The sequence below is a fragment of the Pyrus communis genome, chromosome 14 (assembly GCF_963583255.1).
Source record: "Pyrus communis chromosome 14, drPyrComm1.1, whole genome shotgun sequence".
NCBI classification, from domain to species: domain Eukaryota; kingdom Viridiplantae; phylum Streptophyta; class Magnoliopsida; order Rosales; family Rosaceae; genus Pyrus; species Pyrus communis.
Genome location: NC_084816.1, coordinates 6,181,377 through 6,197,800, shown reverse-complemented (window position 1 = coordinate 6,197,800; position 16,424 = coordinate 6,181,377). Strand labels below are relative to the sequence as shown.

At 36.9% G+C, this 16,424-nt stretch overlaps 1 protein-coding gene across 4 annotated transcripts; it reads left to right on the top strand.

The window, feature by feature from the left end:
• The first annotated feature begins 3,375 nt into the window (after positions 1–3,375).
• LOC137715757 (protein ACCELERATED CELL DEATH 6-like) lies at positions 3,376–6,497 on the top strand. 4 transcript variants are annotated; one of them, XM_068455102.1, is made up of 5 exons: positions 3,376–4,284; positions 4,410–4,577; positions 4,830–4,928; positions 5,319–5,380; positions 5,700–6,497. In XM_068455102.1, exons 1-5 carry the CDS (start codon positions 3,537–3,539, stop codon positions 6,366–6,368), a joined length of 1,746 nt encoding a protein of 581 aa, XP_068311203.1. In that variant the 5' UTR covers positions 3,376–3,536; the 3' UTR covers positions 6,369–6,497. The 4 variants fall into 4 exon arrangements, 3 of the variants coding, with proteins under 3 accessions (XP_068311203.1, XP_068311204.1, XP_068311202.1); XR_011065584.1 differs by having other exon boundaries at positions 4,830–5,498; positions 5,700–5,829; XM_068455103.1 differs by having other exon boundaries at positions 4,830–5,454; positions 5,700–5,808.
• The last annotated feature ends 9,927 nt before the right edge of the window (positions 6,498–16,424 follow it).

The window sequence follows — 16,424 nt, the reverse complement described above, 5'->3', positions numbered from 1 at the left end:
AAGAATGATCTGGAAAGAGACATCATGGAAACCAAGCCTTATGCATCACTTGTGGGCAGTTTAATATATGCTTAAGCATGCACGAGGCCAGACTTACCATTTGCAGTAAGTATACTGGGAAGATTTCAATCAAATCCTAGGGCAGCTCACTGGACTGCAGCCAAGAAAGTGCTGATTATATGTTTATCTACAGTCAAGTTGATGAGTTAGAATTGGTGGCCTACACTGATTCAGATTTTGCAGGGTGTGTCGATGATAGGAGATCACCAATGGATATTTATTCCTACTTGTTGGTGGTGTGATATCGCGGAAAACTGCCAAGCAAAAGTCGATTACATCATCAACAATGGAAGTTGAATTCATTGGTTGTTATGCAACAACCAAGCAAGCAATGTGGTTGAGGAATATGATAAAAGGATTGGAAGTTGTGGACATAATTGATAGGTCATTAAAGTTGTTTTGTGATAATAAGGCAACTGTGTTTTTCTCGAAGAACAACAAGAGATCTTTGGCAAACAGATTGATGGACATGAAATACTTGAAGGTGATGGATGAAGTTAAGAAATGGACTATCGATATTCAACATATAAACACGACTCTTATGGTGGCGGATCCCACGGCTAAAGCCTTACCAGTGGGAGTATTCAAGAACCATGTTTTCAATATGGGTGTTAGAGAGACTTTTGATTCAGTTAATGAGTGGTAGTAAACACTTGATTAACTGTGACAGTCATGCTTGAATATGTTTATTTTGTTGGTTAGTACTCTAATTATTTTGATTCAATCAACATATAGTATGTTTTGATGTTTTCAATCATATTTTATCTTAACAGCTAGTGTGCTTATTTTGTGAACCATTGTTTTGTTTAATGGTTTTTGTCATCATGACTTTGCTGGCAACATTGTGCTTTAAGTTAAATGTGCATGTAATCATGGAGTGCAAAGTACAGACCGACTTGTTCTTTGTTTTCCTTGGTTCGACATTCAACTTTTAGTGACACGTTGTCAAGGGAAGTTGGTTGCAAATTTTGAAGGCTCAGCGATCACCATGAGTCCTTGTGGGTTGAGATTTCTCATTGACATTCAAGTAGGAGAATGTAAAGTTCTAATGAATGACAATGAGTGTTTGATATTGCTTGGATAACTAGTAACTTGTTCTACGAGTTATCTGATATACGAGTGATATAGCTGGTCTCTACTTCATAAGGATTGTGGAGTCTTATATCCATGCAACTAACTTAAACAAATCCTGATAAGGGTTTAATGCAAAGATGTTGAATCATGATATGATTCTAATAAAGGTATACAACCGTTGATATGCCGGTGGTGTAACCCTAACTGATATATATAAATATATCAAGTCGTAGTCCCTGCTCCCATACGTGAAAAACCCTAAGAAACTAATGAGACCTATTCACACAGTAGGGGAACTATTGAGTAGTGGGAGTAGAAGACTAGCTTGAAACTCAAACATGGCATTGAACACAGGTAAGTGTTCATATGATTACTCTCTGGTAAATGCTGTATTCTACTTGGAGAAGGAATTGTCATGTGATCCTAGTACCTAGTTGATATAGTTATGGCTTATAGGTTTTATTAAACTGCTTACATTATAGTCACGCCAGAAATTCTCCAATCTAAATAATTGTATCACAAGCACTCTCTACGTTGGAACCCCCGAAATGAAATGAAAATGAAGCTCATTACTGTGATTTTTGGGGCTTCTTTCTTTGTTAATCTATCCTTTTCATTTCTGTGTATATCCTTGCAAGAATGGATAACCGTCCATTATCTATCAGCTTTTGCAATCGGATGGACTTTTTGTTTTTGTTCTTGTCTTTCACGTGTGTGTGTCCCATATTCTACCACTAGCCTTCGGCTCTGCAAATTTCTCTATCTCACTCCTCATGTAACGGTATATGAAAATTTATACGATAATATTGGGAAATCATTTTCAAACAATCTTTTTGCGTGTCCACACAGCCACTTATTTCTCCTTCAAAATTTGTTTACTTAAGAGAGGTTTATCGGTTTAAGATTCTTCCATAGCCGAAGAAGGAACAAAAAGAAGTTTGTATTACGACAAAAAGACAATGTTTAAACCACAAAAGGGACAACCCCCCCATCCTAACTAATAAATCCTAAGAATGGCCTCCTTTCCTTTTCCCTTCATAAAAGTTGAAGATTCTTAGTGCACAATATCTACTTCTAGATGTCTTTTAGAATTCTATCTTAAAATTGCTCTCTTCCCATGATATAAATACATCCACCTAGGATTCATCCATGGTAATACAATCTAAACACTTCAATTCTCTTACCCACTGCTTGAGTCTAAAACTATTCACTAACTTGACTTTCAGAGAGCCTTTGGCCGGTACACGCCCCAACCCGCCCTCAGGCTTGCTCACAGTTGTTTATTATTTTGCTAGTTGCTCGAGTTTGTGCACAACTGCCACTCATAGTGGTGCATGAATTTGGTTTCAACCTGTAACACCATATTTTATACACAAATTTTAACACGAATTTAGGCCATAGATTATCCCAGTTGAGATGTCATAGCAATTAATTTTCTTTACGTTTTTAAACAAATATACATTAGAAACTAAATTATGAAATTTTTTCAATTCTCTCTCTTCAATAATTAATTTTGTTTTGGCTCTCTATCCTACTCCCCATACCTTCTCTTTTCACCTTTTCTCTCTCGATCCTCGTATGCTTTTCTATTCAGAAAATTTTCCCCAGATTGATGTTCATATATTCTACTGAATTGCATTAATCTATAATTGAGAAAAATACATTACTTAGATACAATATTGTCTTATTGTAAGCTTTTAATTTTTCCTTTTCATTCCCTTACTGTTTCTTGGACGAAAAATATCTTTATAAAATTGCATTGTGCTCCGAAATTCTCCTTTAAAAATTGTGGTTTCAGTTAACTTTTTGGATGACTGGTTGAAAATTATGTCGGCAGTCGAAAAATATCTTTATAAAATTGCATTGTGCTCCGAAATTCTCCTTTAAAAATTGTGGTTTCAGTTAACTTTTTGGATGACTGGTTGAAAATTATGTCGGCAGTCGGTGTCACTCATGTCACATATCTAAACACGTCATAAGTAGCTGTGGCTCATGTCACATGTTAAAGTAAAAATATAGATAAACCAGCTACATTGTTCAGTTTTCCTTGTGATTACGGTTTCTTTTGTTTCAAAGATGATATTCTTACAATATATATGTTGCTACACTTATTAAAGAGATTATACAAATATTATATAAAAAAATTGTAATAAATGTATCATTAGTCTGTTTGTGTTTTGGTCAGTCAACCACGTTGTCGTATATGATTGTTCCGCAACTTGCATTGGAAGGCAACAATAGTCTTCCACATGGAGGACCCCCCTCAAAATTAAATGCGCAAGACTCAAGATTCCAGAAATCGTACAGTAAACAAGAGTCATATTTTCTCCGTGGAAAAAGCACCTATGTAGCTAATCTGCAAATTAATGGCTGCTTCAAGTTTAAGACAAGGTTAAATAGCAATGGAGGATGTTGGCTGGAGTTCAAGACAAGATGATCAAATAACTGGCGAGGGTGCTCATGAGAACGCTGCAGGAGACACCGAGGCAGGCGACACGCGCATGGATCCTAAATTATACAGGTATGCAACGATGCCTAAATCAGGATGTCAAGAGTTTATATGGGCTATGCGCACAAAGTATTTTGCCGGAGCCACATGTGCAATACCTATATGTAATATTCCTGATCAAATAGTATCGCTGGTCCTAAGTAGTGAAAACAAAGTAAGCACCCGTGGGAACACGGTGCTTCACCTTGCTGCAAATACAGGCCGCGTGCAGCTTATCCAACTAGTTACCCTAAATTTCCCGGGGCTTCTCCGCAAACAAAATGATGATGGACAACTTCCGCTACATGTAGCCGCATCCGCTGGCCATCTATCCGCAGTTCGTTGTTTGGTAGACACGGCTCAAGGTAATACGTTTAATGAAAAGGACGAGAGAGGGAACACTGCGTTGCATGTCGCTGTGGAAAATAATCACCAAGATGTGGCTATGTTTTTGGTCGGCAAAGATGGATCCACGTCGCATTCTACAAATAACTCCAGTAAGACTCCCTTGTGCATGGCCGCTGAAACTGCCAATCTTGAACTCGTTAAAGCAATGGTAGCCAACACGCCAAATAGCACAGCAGACGCTAATGCTGGTAATTTTTGGCAAGGATCGAACGGCAACTCAATTCTGCGTAGTGCAATCATATGGAGGAAACAGGGTAAATATTAAGCATTTGCAGTTACCTTTTTCCTTTTGGGTATACTCGCGAGTACTTTTTGTTTTTGGTACATATAGCTAGTAATGAGTATTCTTTTTAAATTTTGGCATGGGGTACATATATAGCAAAAGGTGGACTCAAGAAAAATCATGCAGTGTTCGTGTTGGTCATGCTCATGTATTACCATCCCATCAGTCCATTCTTTTTGCTGGCGGGGGTTGTATGCTGGATGTATTTTAAGCGTATAGTTTCTCAATGGTGGCTGCCCAGAACCAACAGAAAGAAGTATACAAGTATGGCTCTGTCTTTACCATTTTCATTTCATCAGCATATAATATTGTAGTCAATAATATTGCTTACTTTGTGGGAATGAGCAAAATTTTCCTACTCAATTGCACATACCATTGGAGCAGGAGCAACGTTTTATCTACATGGCTCATCAAAATCATTTTCTTACACAAATGACAATTTACCTTTCGTTTATTTCTCTCTTCATAAATACTTATTCTTGACAGAGTTGCTTTTAAAATGCATATGCTATGTAGATCTCCTAGAGACGATATTGAGCAAAATGGATTCAGCTGATCTAATCAATTCAACGGACCAAGAGTGGATGACTCCTCTTACACTTGCGGCCTATATAGGTAACTTTGTGGCGGTACGGGTATTGTTACACAAATTTACTGGATTGGCATACAAAGGTGATGAAAATCAGTTCCTTCCCGTACATGTGGCGTCCAAAAAAGGCCATTGCAGGGTTGTTGAAGAGTTTCTCAATCTTTGCCCGGACTTGAGGGAGTCATGTGACCGTGAAGGTCGGAATATTCTTCATGTTGCGGCCGCGCATGGAAGAGTTAATGTTGTCCGATATATTATTGGAAAGCGCAATCTTCAAGTGCTTAGCAAGCAAAGAGATCAAAGTGGAAATACCCCTCTACATATAGCCGTCCAAAACTGGCATCCTAAGATTGTTAAAATTCTTTCCCTCTTCCATGCGTATGAAAGAGTCAATTTAAATAGTTTGAACAATGCAGGTATGACGGCATTGGACCTTGCAGAGAAGACGGAGGTAGATAAAGAGATGTTGTTTCGGAGAGTATGTTATTTCTCTACGCATCTTTTCGATTAGTTTCCTCTACCTACACAGTGTGACACTACAACTACCTACAAGTATGTCGTACATAGGGGAGAATTCTACAACGTAATAACCAGAGGTATATGTATCCCCTTGTTATCCCTCTTATTGCATATGAGAGAGATAAAGAGGGGAGGATATCCTGATTACACACGATTTTCCCCTGCAGAAGCTAACCCTTATGGCCTTTATTTTAATAATCGTTTCTCTTGTTTGTCATGCATGATCTTCATATTGATAACAACTTGGTCAAGAACTGAAACTTTCGCTTTTCTTGCAGAAACTGACACTTATGGCCTTGAACTTGGCTAATGCTCCACGATCTGAAGAGCGAACAGCCGACAAAGCAAAGCTTGTGATAGAGGATTCTGTTATGAAGTCCTTGCACAATTCTGATAACCTAATGTTTTCGAAAGAGAGTGTCAATACTCTCCTATTAGTGTCAACGCTGGTGGTTGGTATAACGTTTGTTCAAGGCTTCACAATACCAGGTGGATACAGTAGCTCTGGAAATGATGTGGGCACCCCAATTTTTCTTACGCAAAGCCTATTCAAAATTTTCTTGATATGCAATACCATGGCGATGTGCGGCTCCATTACTACTTCAATTGCCCTTATGTGGGCACAAACGCATGACCCTAATATAATCTATGCTTGCATGAGATTTACCTTACCGGTGCTAGGCGTAACGCTTACCATGATGTCCTCGTCATTCCTGGCTGGTGTTGCACTGATAGTGTATCACGTTTTTTGGCTTCGCATCTTTGTTTATGCCATGGGATTTTTCTTCACGGTCTTCATAATAGGGCTCCTTGCTCCTCTCATGGATGTTCCAGTTGCCTACGTACCTGCATCATTACGCGACTTCTTATTCCTTAGCTTTAATCTATTGATGTTTGTAAGCGGATATAATTTCGACGATGATTGGTCTAATAGATGGAGTTTGTAGAATTTCAATCAAAATTTGGTAAGTGTTGAAGATGGCACCAGTCGTTTATCCTGTATTACTGCCAACCTTTCTTTTCTTGTAATAGCTGCATTTCTCTATATAACACCTCTACTTCCAACTTCCACTACATTTCATTAATTGCCGGGAATTTCTATCGTGCAGCTCAACATTAGATTAATATTGCGCAAAGTCTCAAATTTGGAGTAATGTAATATTAAGATCATGAACAGAACTTCAATAAGTTTGCTTAGATAGTAAACTCCAAATCCTAATGAACCTTCCTTTCGTCGAATAAACTTTTGCCTATGTTCGCCGAGAGTGAATGCGACAAGCTGTTATGAATACAGGAGGACAGCTACCAAGTGGGGCAGCCATGGTGGCTCGGCCTGCCACACGAGCCATAGCTTCACCTCGTCCCCGTGCCCCCGATAAGTCACCTGCACCGAGCCCAGGACTGCAACCCCAGACTACTACCTCGAGTCTAGCACAAGGCTCGCTCTTTGCTGCTAGGCCGGCTTCACGGCCCACCATAGGTCCCCATCCTCCTCGTCCTAAGCCACCCATCCCGGCTGGTGATTGTACTTACTGCGGCAGTGAGAAGCATGGCTGTGATAATTTCTTCCAATTGCATGGCTATCCTGACTGGTGGGAACCGTTGAAGCTTCAGAAACAATAGGAACGAGACGAGCAAGCTAAGCTTGGGCAAGCTAATCTCGCCACCTCTATGTCCCAATTATCTTTGATATCTCAAGATGATCCTTCTCCGGTTTCGAGTTCTTCCAACATGTCTCCGGAGTCCTCAGGTAACTGTGGTTATGTTTTTAATATGAATAATGATGCTACTCCATCCGGATCGATCATTGACTCTGGTGCCATAGACCATATAACTTATGATCCCACTAATTTAGCTTGTGATATTGTTCCACTCAGACGTAGTATTACTAATGCTAATGGAGTCACCTCACCAGTAACTGACGTTGGCACCGTGCGCCTCACGCCCACTCTCTCTTTGCCTTATGCAGTACTTGTACCTTCACTAAAGCATAAATTGATGTCTCCTGGCCAAGCTATTGAACAATTGAACTGTTGTGTGCTAATGTATCCAAAGTTTTGTCTTATACAAGATATTCTCACAAATGAGATAATTGGTCATGGTACTAGAAGTGGGATCTCTATTTTATGGATGATGTCAGTACAGGACGGGTCACTCTCGCCCAAGGAGCTGTTGATCACAAGAGGCGTTAGATATGGTTATGGCATCACCGTTTGGGTCATCCATCTTTCAGTTATTTGCAGCATATGTTTCCGGATTTATTTATTGGTTGTTCAGTTTCAGACTTTAAATGTGACACTTGCATACTCGCCAAGAGTCACCATGTTTCTTATCCGCTGAATTATAATAAAATTGTTATTCCTTTTGGTCTTGTTCATTCAGATGTTTGGGGACCATCTTCAATTACTACTTCATCTGGTGTTCGATGGTTTGTAACATTCATAGACGATTGCACACGGATGACGTAGTTATATCTTCTTAAGCATAAAAGTGATGTTTTTTTCGACTTTTAAGACCTTCCACACCATGGTTCAGACACAGTTTTCTACTACAATACAGATTTTGCGTTCTGATAATGGTGGTGAATATTTTAATAATGAATTTTTCCATTATTTAACTAATCACGGAATTCTTCACGAAACTATTTGTCCTCAGACTCCTTAATAGAATGGGGTGGCTGAGCGCAAAAATCGTCATCTCTTAGAAACGGCTCGCTCACTCTTGATTGGGGCGTCTGTTCCCCGTTCTTCTTGGGATGTTGCTCTTCAAACCGCCACTTATCTTATCAACCGTCTGCCATCCAAAGTCCTGGATTTTCTTACTCCCTTACAAGTCCTTGCTACTTTCGTGCATCTACTGTTGATTCTGGTACTCTTACCTCGAGTTTTTGGATGTGTTGCATTTGTTCATCTTCATAAAACTCAACGGACGAAACTTGAACCATGTGTTCTCCGTTGTATTTATATGGGGCACGGACTCCATGAGAAATGGTACCATTATTACCATCCTCATTCCCGTCAAATGTATGTTACTATGGATGTCACTTTTTCCGAGTCTGAGATGTATTACCCTTTAGATTCCTCCAATCCTCCTCATCAAGGGGAGACACAACATCATGAGAAGGATTGGAATGATAGTATTGATCTTCTGCTGCCATTAGCCGAGCCTATAGCGGCTGCGCTACCCGCTCAGCCAACAGCAGTCGTAGTGCTGCCTACAGAATCAATGGCAGGCACGGTAATGCCGTCCTCACCCACGGCAACAGTGCCACTTGTTAACTTTGAGACTTCTACTGATACTACTCCCCCCTCATCTCCAAATATAGTACCACCAGATAACCATACTTCTGAGAATATTCCTGAGGTAAGCTCTACTATCCCTGTTGATGATACTGTTGTTCCGAATTATCAATTACCTTTCAGGCACAACCGGGGAAAACCACCCAATCGATATTCACTAGACACAACAAAAGGCTCTAAATACCCCATTGCCAACTATGTGTCATCATAGAAGTTATCAGAACTCGGCAAAGCTTTTGTACAACAAATATCCAATGATAGCACACCAAGTTCATTGAAGGAGGCACTATCTGATGATCGATTGGCCAAGGCAATGGAGGAAGAAATGGATGCACTCCAGAAAAATCAATCATGGGATTTAGTTCCACTTCCCCAAGGAAAAAAGAGAGTTGGGTGTCGATGGGTGTACACCATCAAGTACAAAGCTGATGGGTCTGTTGAACGATACAAAGCATGATTGGTGGCCAAGGGATACACTCAGACGTATGGTGTTGATTATACAGAGACATTTGCCCCGATAGCCAAGATTAATACGGTAAGAGTATTGCTTTCATTGGCGGCCAACTTAGATTGGCCATTGCATCAATTTGATGTGAAAAATGTTTTCTTACATGGTAATCTTAAAGAAAAAGTGTATATGGATATTCCACCTGGTTATGCATCAGTTTTACAACCCGGAGTAGTGTGCAAGTTGAATAAAGCGTTGTATTGGTTGAAACAATCACCTTGAGCATGGTTTGGGAGGTTACGGACGGCTATGAGGAAATATGGGTTCAGGCAGAGCAATTTCGATCATACACTTTTCTTGAAACGTCGAATGGGGAAATTGACGACACTTATCATCTATGTGAACGATATGATTGTACGGGTGATGACAAAGAGGAAATCTCAAGGCTCAAAGATTACCTAGCAACCGAGTTCGAGATGAAAGATCTTGGTGGTTTGAAATATTTCTTAGGGATAAAAGTAGCTCGATCTAAACAGGGTATATTTCTGTCTCAAAGAAAATATGTTCTAAACTTATTAGCTAAAATCGGAATGCTTGATTGTAAACCGGCTGACACCCCCATAGTCCAAAATCACCATATTGCCGTGCACCCTAATCAAGTTCCCACTAACAGATATCGTTATCAAAGGTTAGTTGGGATGTTAATTTATTTATCTCACACCAGGCCTGATATTGCATACGCAGTAAGTGTTGTTAGTCAATTTATGCATTCTCCTAGTGAGGCACATATGGGTGCAGTTGAACGCATCCTACGATACTTGAAGTCCTCACCAAGTAGAGGCATCATGTTTTTCAAGAATGATCATTGCCGAATAGAGGGTTACACCGATGCAGATTGGGCAGGCAACGTTACTGATCGTCGGTCCACATCTGGTTACTTTACATTTGTGGGAGGAAACTTAGTGACTTGGCGGAGTAAGAAACAAAAAGTGGTTGCTTTATCAAGTGCAGAGGCAGAATACAAGGGTATGGCAAAAGGAGTATGTTAACTATTATGGCTTCGGAGGTTACTTGGTGAACTCGGGTATCCTTCGAATTCAGCCTCAGATTTATTTTGTGATAATAAAGCAGCTATTGATATCTCACACAACCCGATTCAACATGATCGCACAAAACACGTGGAAGTTGACAGACACTTCATTAAGGAGAAGTTGGATGAGAATATTATTCAATTCCCATTCGTAAAGTCAGAGGATCAATTAGCGGATATCTTAACTAAAGCTATTGCAAGCCAAGCGTTCTACAACTCTCTTGTCAAGTTGGGCATGAACGACATTTGTGCACCAACTTGAGGGGGAGTGTTGGAGAGTTGACCTTTTGTAATTAGTTTAGTTATCTTTTTGACTCCTTATAATCAGATTGTAATTAGGTTATTTGATATTTATTTCTTTCCTTGTAAATCACTCTTGTACATTATATGTTTTCCTCCTTGGTGAGAAGAATGATATCAGAAAATTAAGCCCCAAAGATAAGCTCTAATTAGCATCTTTCATTTTTTATCTCTTTCTTTCCTCAATTTTTCCTTTGATTTTTCTACTTCTTTCTTTCGCGTTTTAGCAAATGGTGCTTCGTCTTTTTTTCGTTTGTGTGTCGTTATTGTTATTATGGGTGCATGATTTGGTTCTGTTTTGTTTTTTCAGGAAACGGTGTTGTTCATTTTTCCCAAGTGTTGTGTTGCCATTTTCGCGCTGGTTCTACTTCAGGTATGTTGTTCTTCTTTTCTTTTTCTTTTTTTTTTCCATTTACTTTTGCTTATTTTTTGTTCTTGGGTAAATTTGGTGTTTAATTTAGCGCACAGAAAATAGGAAATAATTAGTAAAAAATTCTGTTTTTGGATGAATTTGATGTTTAAATTATAGTAGAGAAAATAGGAAATAATAAATAAAGAACGAAAGAGAAATTAAAAAAATTATGCTTTGTTTGACCAGGGTAAATGAAAAATATGGCTCCAACTCCTATCGATAAATTACAGCCGTATATAAAGCTAGCGAAGTTAAGAGTCTGAATTTGGAGGATATGAAAACCATCGATTCCTGGAGCTGCTCAAACATAAGCAAAGCAGGTGATTTATAATAAGTGAATTTTTCTTTGTTCTTTATTGTGCTACCGAACTGAATTTTAGTATATGTATAATTTATCATTGTACATTTTTTTAAAATTTTTCTGTGATAACAAACAATAAAAATTTTATACCTTCTTAACTTTTTAAACCCATGTTTATCTGATAGGAAGACAAAAAAATATTTAAAAAATGTGATTAAAACCGGGCCACATGATTTGTGGCATAACAAACAATAAAAATTGATACCCGCCCACTTGTCAGTTATCGCCACAAGGTAGTATCTCTACTTTTGTTCTTCTTTCTTCTGTTTTCTTTTCAATTCTTCTTTGTTGTTTTTCTTTGCTTCTCTTGCTTTTGGCTGTCGTTTGCTTTCTTCGTTGTCTTTGTTTGCTTCTCCCGCTCTTGCCAATCCTTTTCTTTTGTTTTTGAATGGTTCTCAACACCTGAACCAAGTGATCAATCTTATAAATGAAAAAGAGAATCTGTGAGAAGAGCGCTTTTCATTCCTGGTGAACAAAGGTTTGATATCTAATTTCATACTATTCTCAAATATGATGTTTATATTTTTACATCATGTTGTAAAAAATTTCCATGTGTTCACTTCAAGTTTCTTAAAATTTACATATCAAACATTTTCAATCTTATGAATTATAACTAGGAACCATCTTTTCTTCTTTCTGAGAAAAACTATATTAATGTTGCATAATCATTCAACTCAGTGAATCTGAAGAAATTTCAGAAGTTGATCCAAGAGAATGTGATGAGGTTCCGATCAAGTTATTAAAAAAAAAAAAAAATCACCTCCTACTCAGGCAAAGCCACACAACAGCACTGGAAACAATGATTTGGTTAGTATGCTTTCAAGTTGTTTTATCTTTTCCTCCATTACCATTTAAATGTGATACTAAATCCTATCTAAATATGTTATGTTCTATTCCTTTTTGTTCAGGTTGCTTTATCAATTACAACAAGGGCTGAAGATACCTTTCACTACTCTGATCAAGAAAGTTTACCATGTTTTATTTATCTATATTAAATCATGTTTAACATGTTTAAAAACCTGTACATATCTTTTTTTGCCCAAAACTCAACAATATTTTTTGCATCCCCATACAACAGCATCTCCTCATTTTTTGTATGCAAAAGCTAGAACACACTATATTAGATGGGGTTATTAGAAGAAATTCAGTTATTATAATGTTTTTTGTATCTTTATACCAGGAATTTCTATTTTTTGTAACTGAATGTAATCCTCCTGGTCCAGAAATACATAGAACTGCTACAATACCAATTAACGCTTTTCCAAATTCATTGTTGTTATCGTTGTTCCTATTTTGTAACCAAAATTTTTTCATTTTTAACATCTTATCTTAACTTCAAACCCGCGGCAATGCCTGGGTATTAAGCACTAGTATCAACTATAAATATGTATGCATGTGTAAAGAAGAAGCTTGTAAGAAACCAAGTAATCAAGAAAGTAGCCAAGAAGAGGGCTAAGTAAGTGAGCGAGAAGTCTTGTAAGTGAGTAGTCTTGTGAAGAATGTGTTAGAGTTGTATCCTAAACTGTATAGGTATGCAACTTTGCTAGATGCCCCCTCGTGAAGAATTTGTTAGAGTTGTATCCTAAACTATACGTACCTGGCCTAACACGCGCCTTTTTACTCTTTAGCTTTTATCTATTGATGTTTGTAAGCCGATATAATTTCCACGATGATTGGTGTAATAGATGGAGGTTGTAGAATTTCAATCAAAATTGGTGGTAAGTGTTGAAGATGGCACCGGTCGTTTATCCTGTATTACTGCCACCTTTTCTTTTCTTGTAATAACTACATTTCTCTAGATAATACCTCTACTTCCAACTTCCACTACATTTCATTAATGGCTGGGAATTTCTACCATGCAGCTCGACATTAGATTAATATTGAGCGAAGTCTCAAATTTGGATTAATGTAATATTAAGATCATGAATAGAACTTCAATAAGTTTGCTTAGATAGTAAACTCTGAATCCTAATGAACCCTGTAACAGTTTCGAGAATATTTATTAGGCTTATTTATTGATTGCCCCTAAAAGTGTCCTTTGGTCTCACTTTTTTCCTTGAAACAGAATTTGTCTTACTTTAACCCTAGAAACTGCCAAAATCGAGTCATTTCACCATTTACTTCCACGCCGGTAGCGATTTGGCAGTTTTAGAGGTTTAGGAAAGTCCGGAAATTTCATATCTCGCCCACCACAATACCTCATTGCTACTAGCATGGTATGAAATGCTCGGAATGCTCTTCCATTTAACGTCTGGGACAAAATTGACGGAAATAGGGTGAAATAGCTCGATTTAGGCAGTTTTGGAGGACAAAGTGAGGCTAAAAGACAGTTTTAAGGGGCAAATCTGTAAATAAATCTATTTATTATGTGATCTGTAAATAAACCTATTTATTATTGATCTTTGAAGAACTATTAGATGAAGTTATTTGTACTTAATATTGTTGAAACTAGAGATCTCAAGCTACTTTCCTTAAGTTTTGTAAACAGAAATTTATGTTTGCAGCTTATAAATGTAAGTTATAGATCTCTTAAGTTTTGTTTGAAGTCTTGCTATTGAAAACAAATATGTATCTCTATTAATTTTTCGGCTTACCAAAAAACCATCACGTAGTGTTTTCATTTCATTTAAATCATAACACATGTATCTGTTTTTTTTAATTAGCATATCATACTATAACCAAAAGCTGACTTGACCTACCTTGATCGTAAAATAGAAGTGAAAGACGAAAAAAATTGGATCCATACCTGCACCAAATGATTCTCAATTCATGTCAAAACTTGAAAAACATTTTAGGGTTTTAAGGCTAACTACATTTCACATCTGTTTTGAAAATCACCTCAAACTTAAATGGTGTAAGATGTATTTAGTCCTACATTAAAGAGGAACATTGTGTAAGTTTTTTACGGAGAATGGTAACCACTATGTGTCAATGGCCCCTTTTTTTTTTTTTTTTTTTTTTTTTTTTTTTTTTTTTTTTTTGGGGTACGAAGTAGAAACAAAATTATCTCATTGTTGTTGGACCAATTGGTTTCATGGCTTCATGTATTCTAGCCATGATTTATGAAGAAATAATTTAGTCGGAAACAAGCCCATCAATCATTTCCAGCCCATCGACGAAACCAGTTGCAGAGCTCTGCTCTTTGTGCTCTCTGCTCTCCCCCTTCCTCTCGTTGCAAGCTCTCTCAATAAGCTTTCACTCTCAGGCTAAAAAGAAATTTGGAAACATCACTGTTTGTTCAGTTTCAGTATACCAACTAGAAAGATTGCCCGCGCGTTGTTGCGGGATTAGAAACGTATGAAAAAAAATTCAAAGGTGGTTAATGTTATTTACACTAATTGATGTTTCAACTTTTTAAAAGAATTTTTACATGAAGAGCAGAAATTTGATAAATGAAGCTCATGGAATTCTTTGAACCACTTTATGAATAGTATGACATGTGAGTGATCGATTGTGTAACAAAAATTAGTAGAGTATGAGTGTTATATATGAGACACAATAAATACAAATTTATAAAAGACACAAAAGATAAGTGTTATTTTGAGATATATATATGCACAACTAAAATACTAATGTTAAAATTTATATGATTTCGCCTGAACTAACATGATTTGTTTATTTTGGTAGGGCATTCAAAAATTAGACATAATTTAGTAGTGTAATGGTTAGAATGGATCAAACACTTTCAGCAACTAAAAGTTTTATACAACAACTTAGTTGGAGAATGCAGTATCTCAAACATATAACTGAAAAGAAAAATATGATTCGAACTTACAAATTCTACATATGAAACTGTAACAAAATGTCAAAAAGCTGACCACATTGTTTAACAACTTTTTACCAAGAAATGTAAAATCATTTGCAGTATAGCAGGGAAAATGTTGATTCCAACCATATGATACAAAATCGTAAAAGCAGGAAAGGGTTATTCTTAAAATACCTAAAAATATAAGAGTAGATAGATGTTTATGTATTTGGCCTTAAGAGCACACAAAAAATTAAAGATCAGGAACATCCGAACAATAGTTTGAACAATTTAGATATAAATTTTAACTCTTAGCAGCAATGGCGGAGCCAGGAATTATTGTGTGGATGGGCTAAACTAAAAATATTACTATGAAATTAAATGCTCAGTGTTTTTTGTTGCCTACATATAGTAATATAACAGTAAACTTGAAAGTAAAAATTTGAAGCAAGAAACTTATAGTCTATTTTCTAGGCTTCTAGCCTTCAAAAGTTTCAAATGAATAAAATAAAAGAACCATGTGTGGTATGGAAGTTTTAATTTATTACTATTAAATTTTAGTATTGGTTAAAATAATAAGTTTATTTAACATTTATTAACTCTTATTTTCCCTAAACACTGTCATAAGATTCAGAAATTTTCTTTGCTATGTGGGCTATGACAATTTAAAATCATAAAATAATCCAAATGATTAGTGTTTTTAAACATAAAAACTAAAACTCTCCCTATAATATAGCCCACCAAAACCTTGTACTTAGCTCCGCCGGTGCTTAGCAGGAGTTTGAGGTTTAACTAATAGAAAAATGTGGTCCAAAGAAACTACAACGGGATCCTGGCCATGTTAATGAGATATTATGTATGGAACAGTTTTGTGGGTGTAGAAAGCCCAGCAGATTGAATTCCAATTAATAATTCAGTGTGAAATATGAAGAAAGACTGAGACATTACTCATAGAAAGTGAATTAAAATGTGTATCAGTTGTGGTGGCAACAAAGGCTAAGGTCAATCAAATAATGAACAACTTCTTCACACTGTCAGCAAAAAAGTGTAAACAATGGTTAGAAAATCATTTTTTAATAAGTTGACAAAGAAAGAGAAGATTACTACCGTTCTAGTATTTCATAGTTGTGGCTTTAGAATAAACTGATACTGCAATGAACAAGAGATTTGTGGTTCTTACCCAAATTTGAGTCTACCCTCAACAAATTTAGTTTGTGCAACCTTACATCAGGATCACCAACTTTTATCAATTAATTAATTAAATATTAATAACCATACTTTATTTCCAAGGTGTCTTGTACCTATGTGTCTACTATATACTTTGATTGTGTGATTGGGAAGGAATAGT

Excerpts from the sequence above, each read along its gene's own strand:
- LOC137715757 (XM_068455101.1), top strand. The coding sequence starts at position 3,537 with ATGGAGGATGTTGGCTGGAGTTCAAGACAAGATGATCAAATAACTGGC. Across the intron at positions 4,578-4,829 it reads CAACAGAAAGAAGTATACAA|ATCTCCTAGAGACGATATTG; the intron begins GTATGGCTCTGT and ends TATGCTATGTAG. Across the intron at positions 5,381-5,699 it reads AAGAGATGTTGTTTCGGAGA|AAACTGACACTTATGGCCTT; the intron begins GTATGTTATTTC and ends CTTTTCTTGCAG.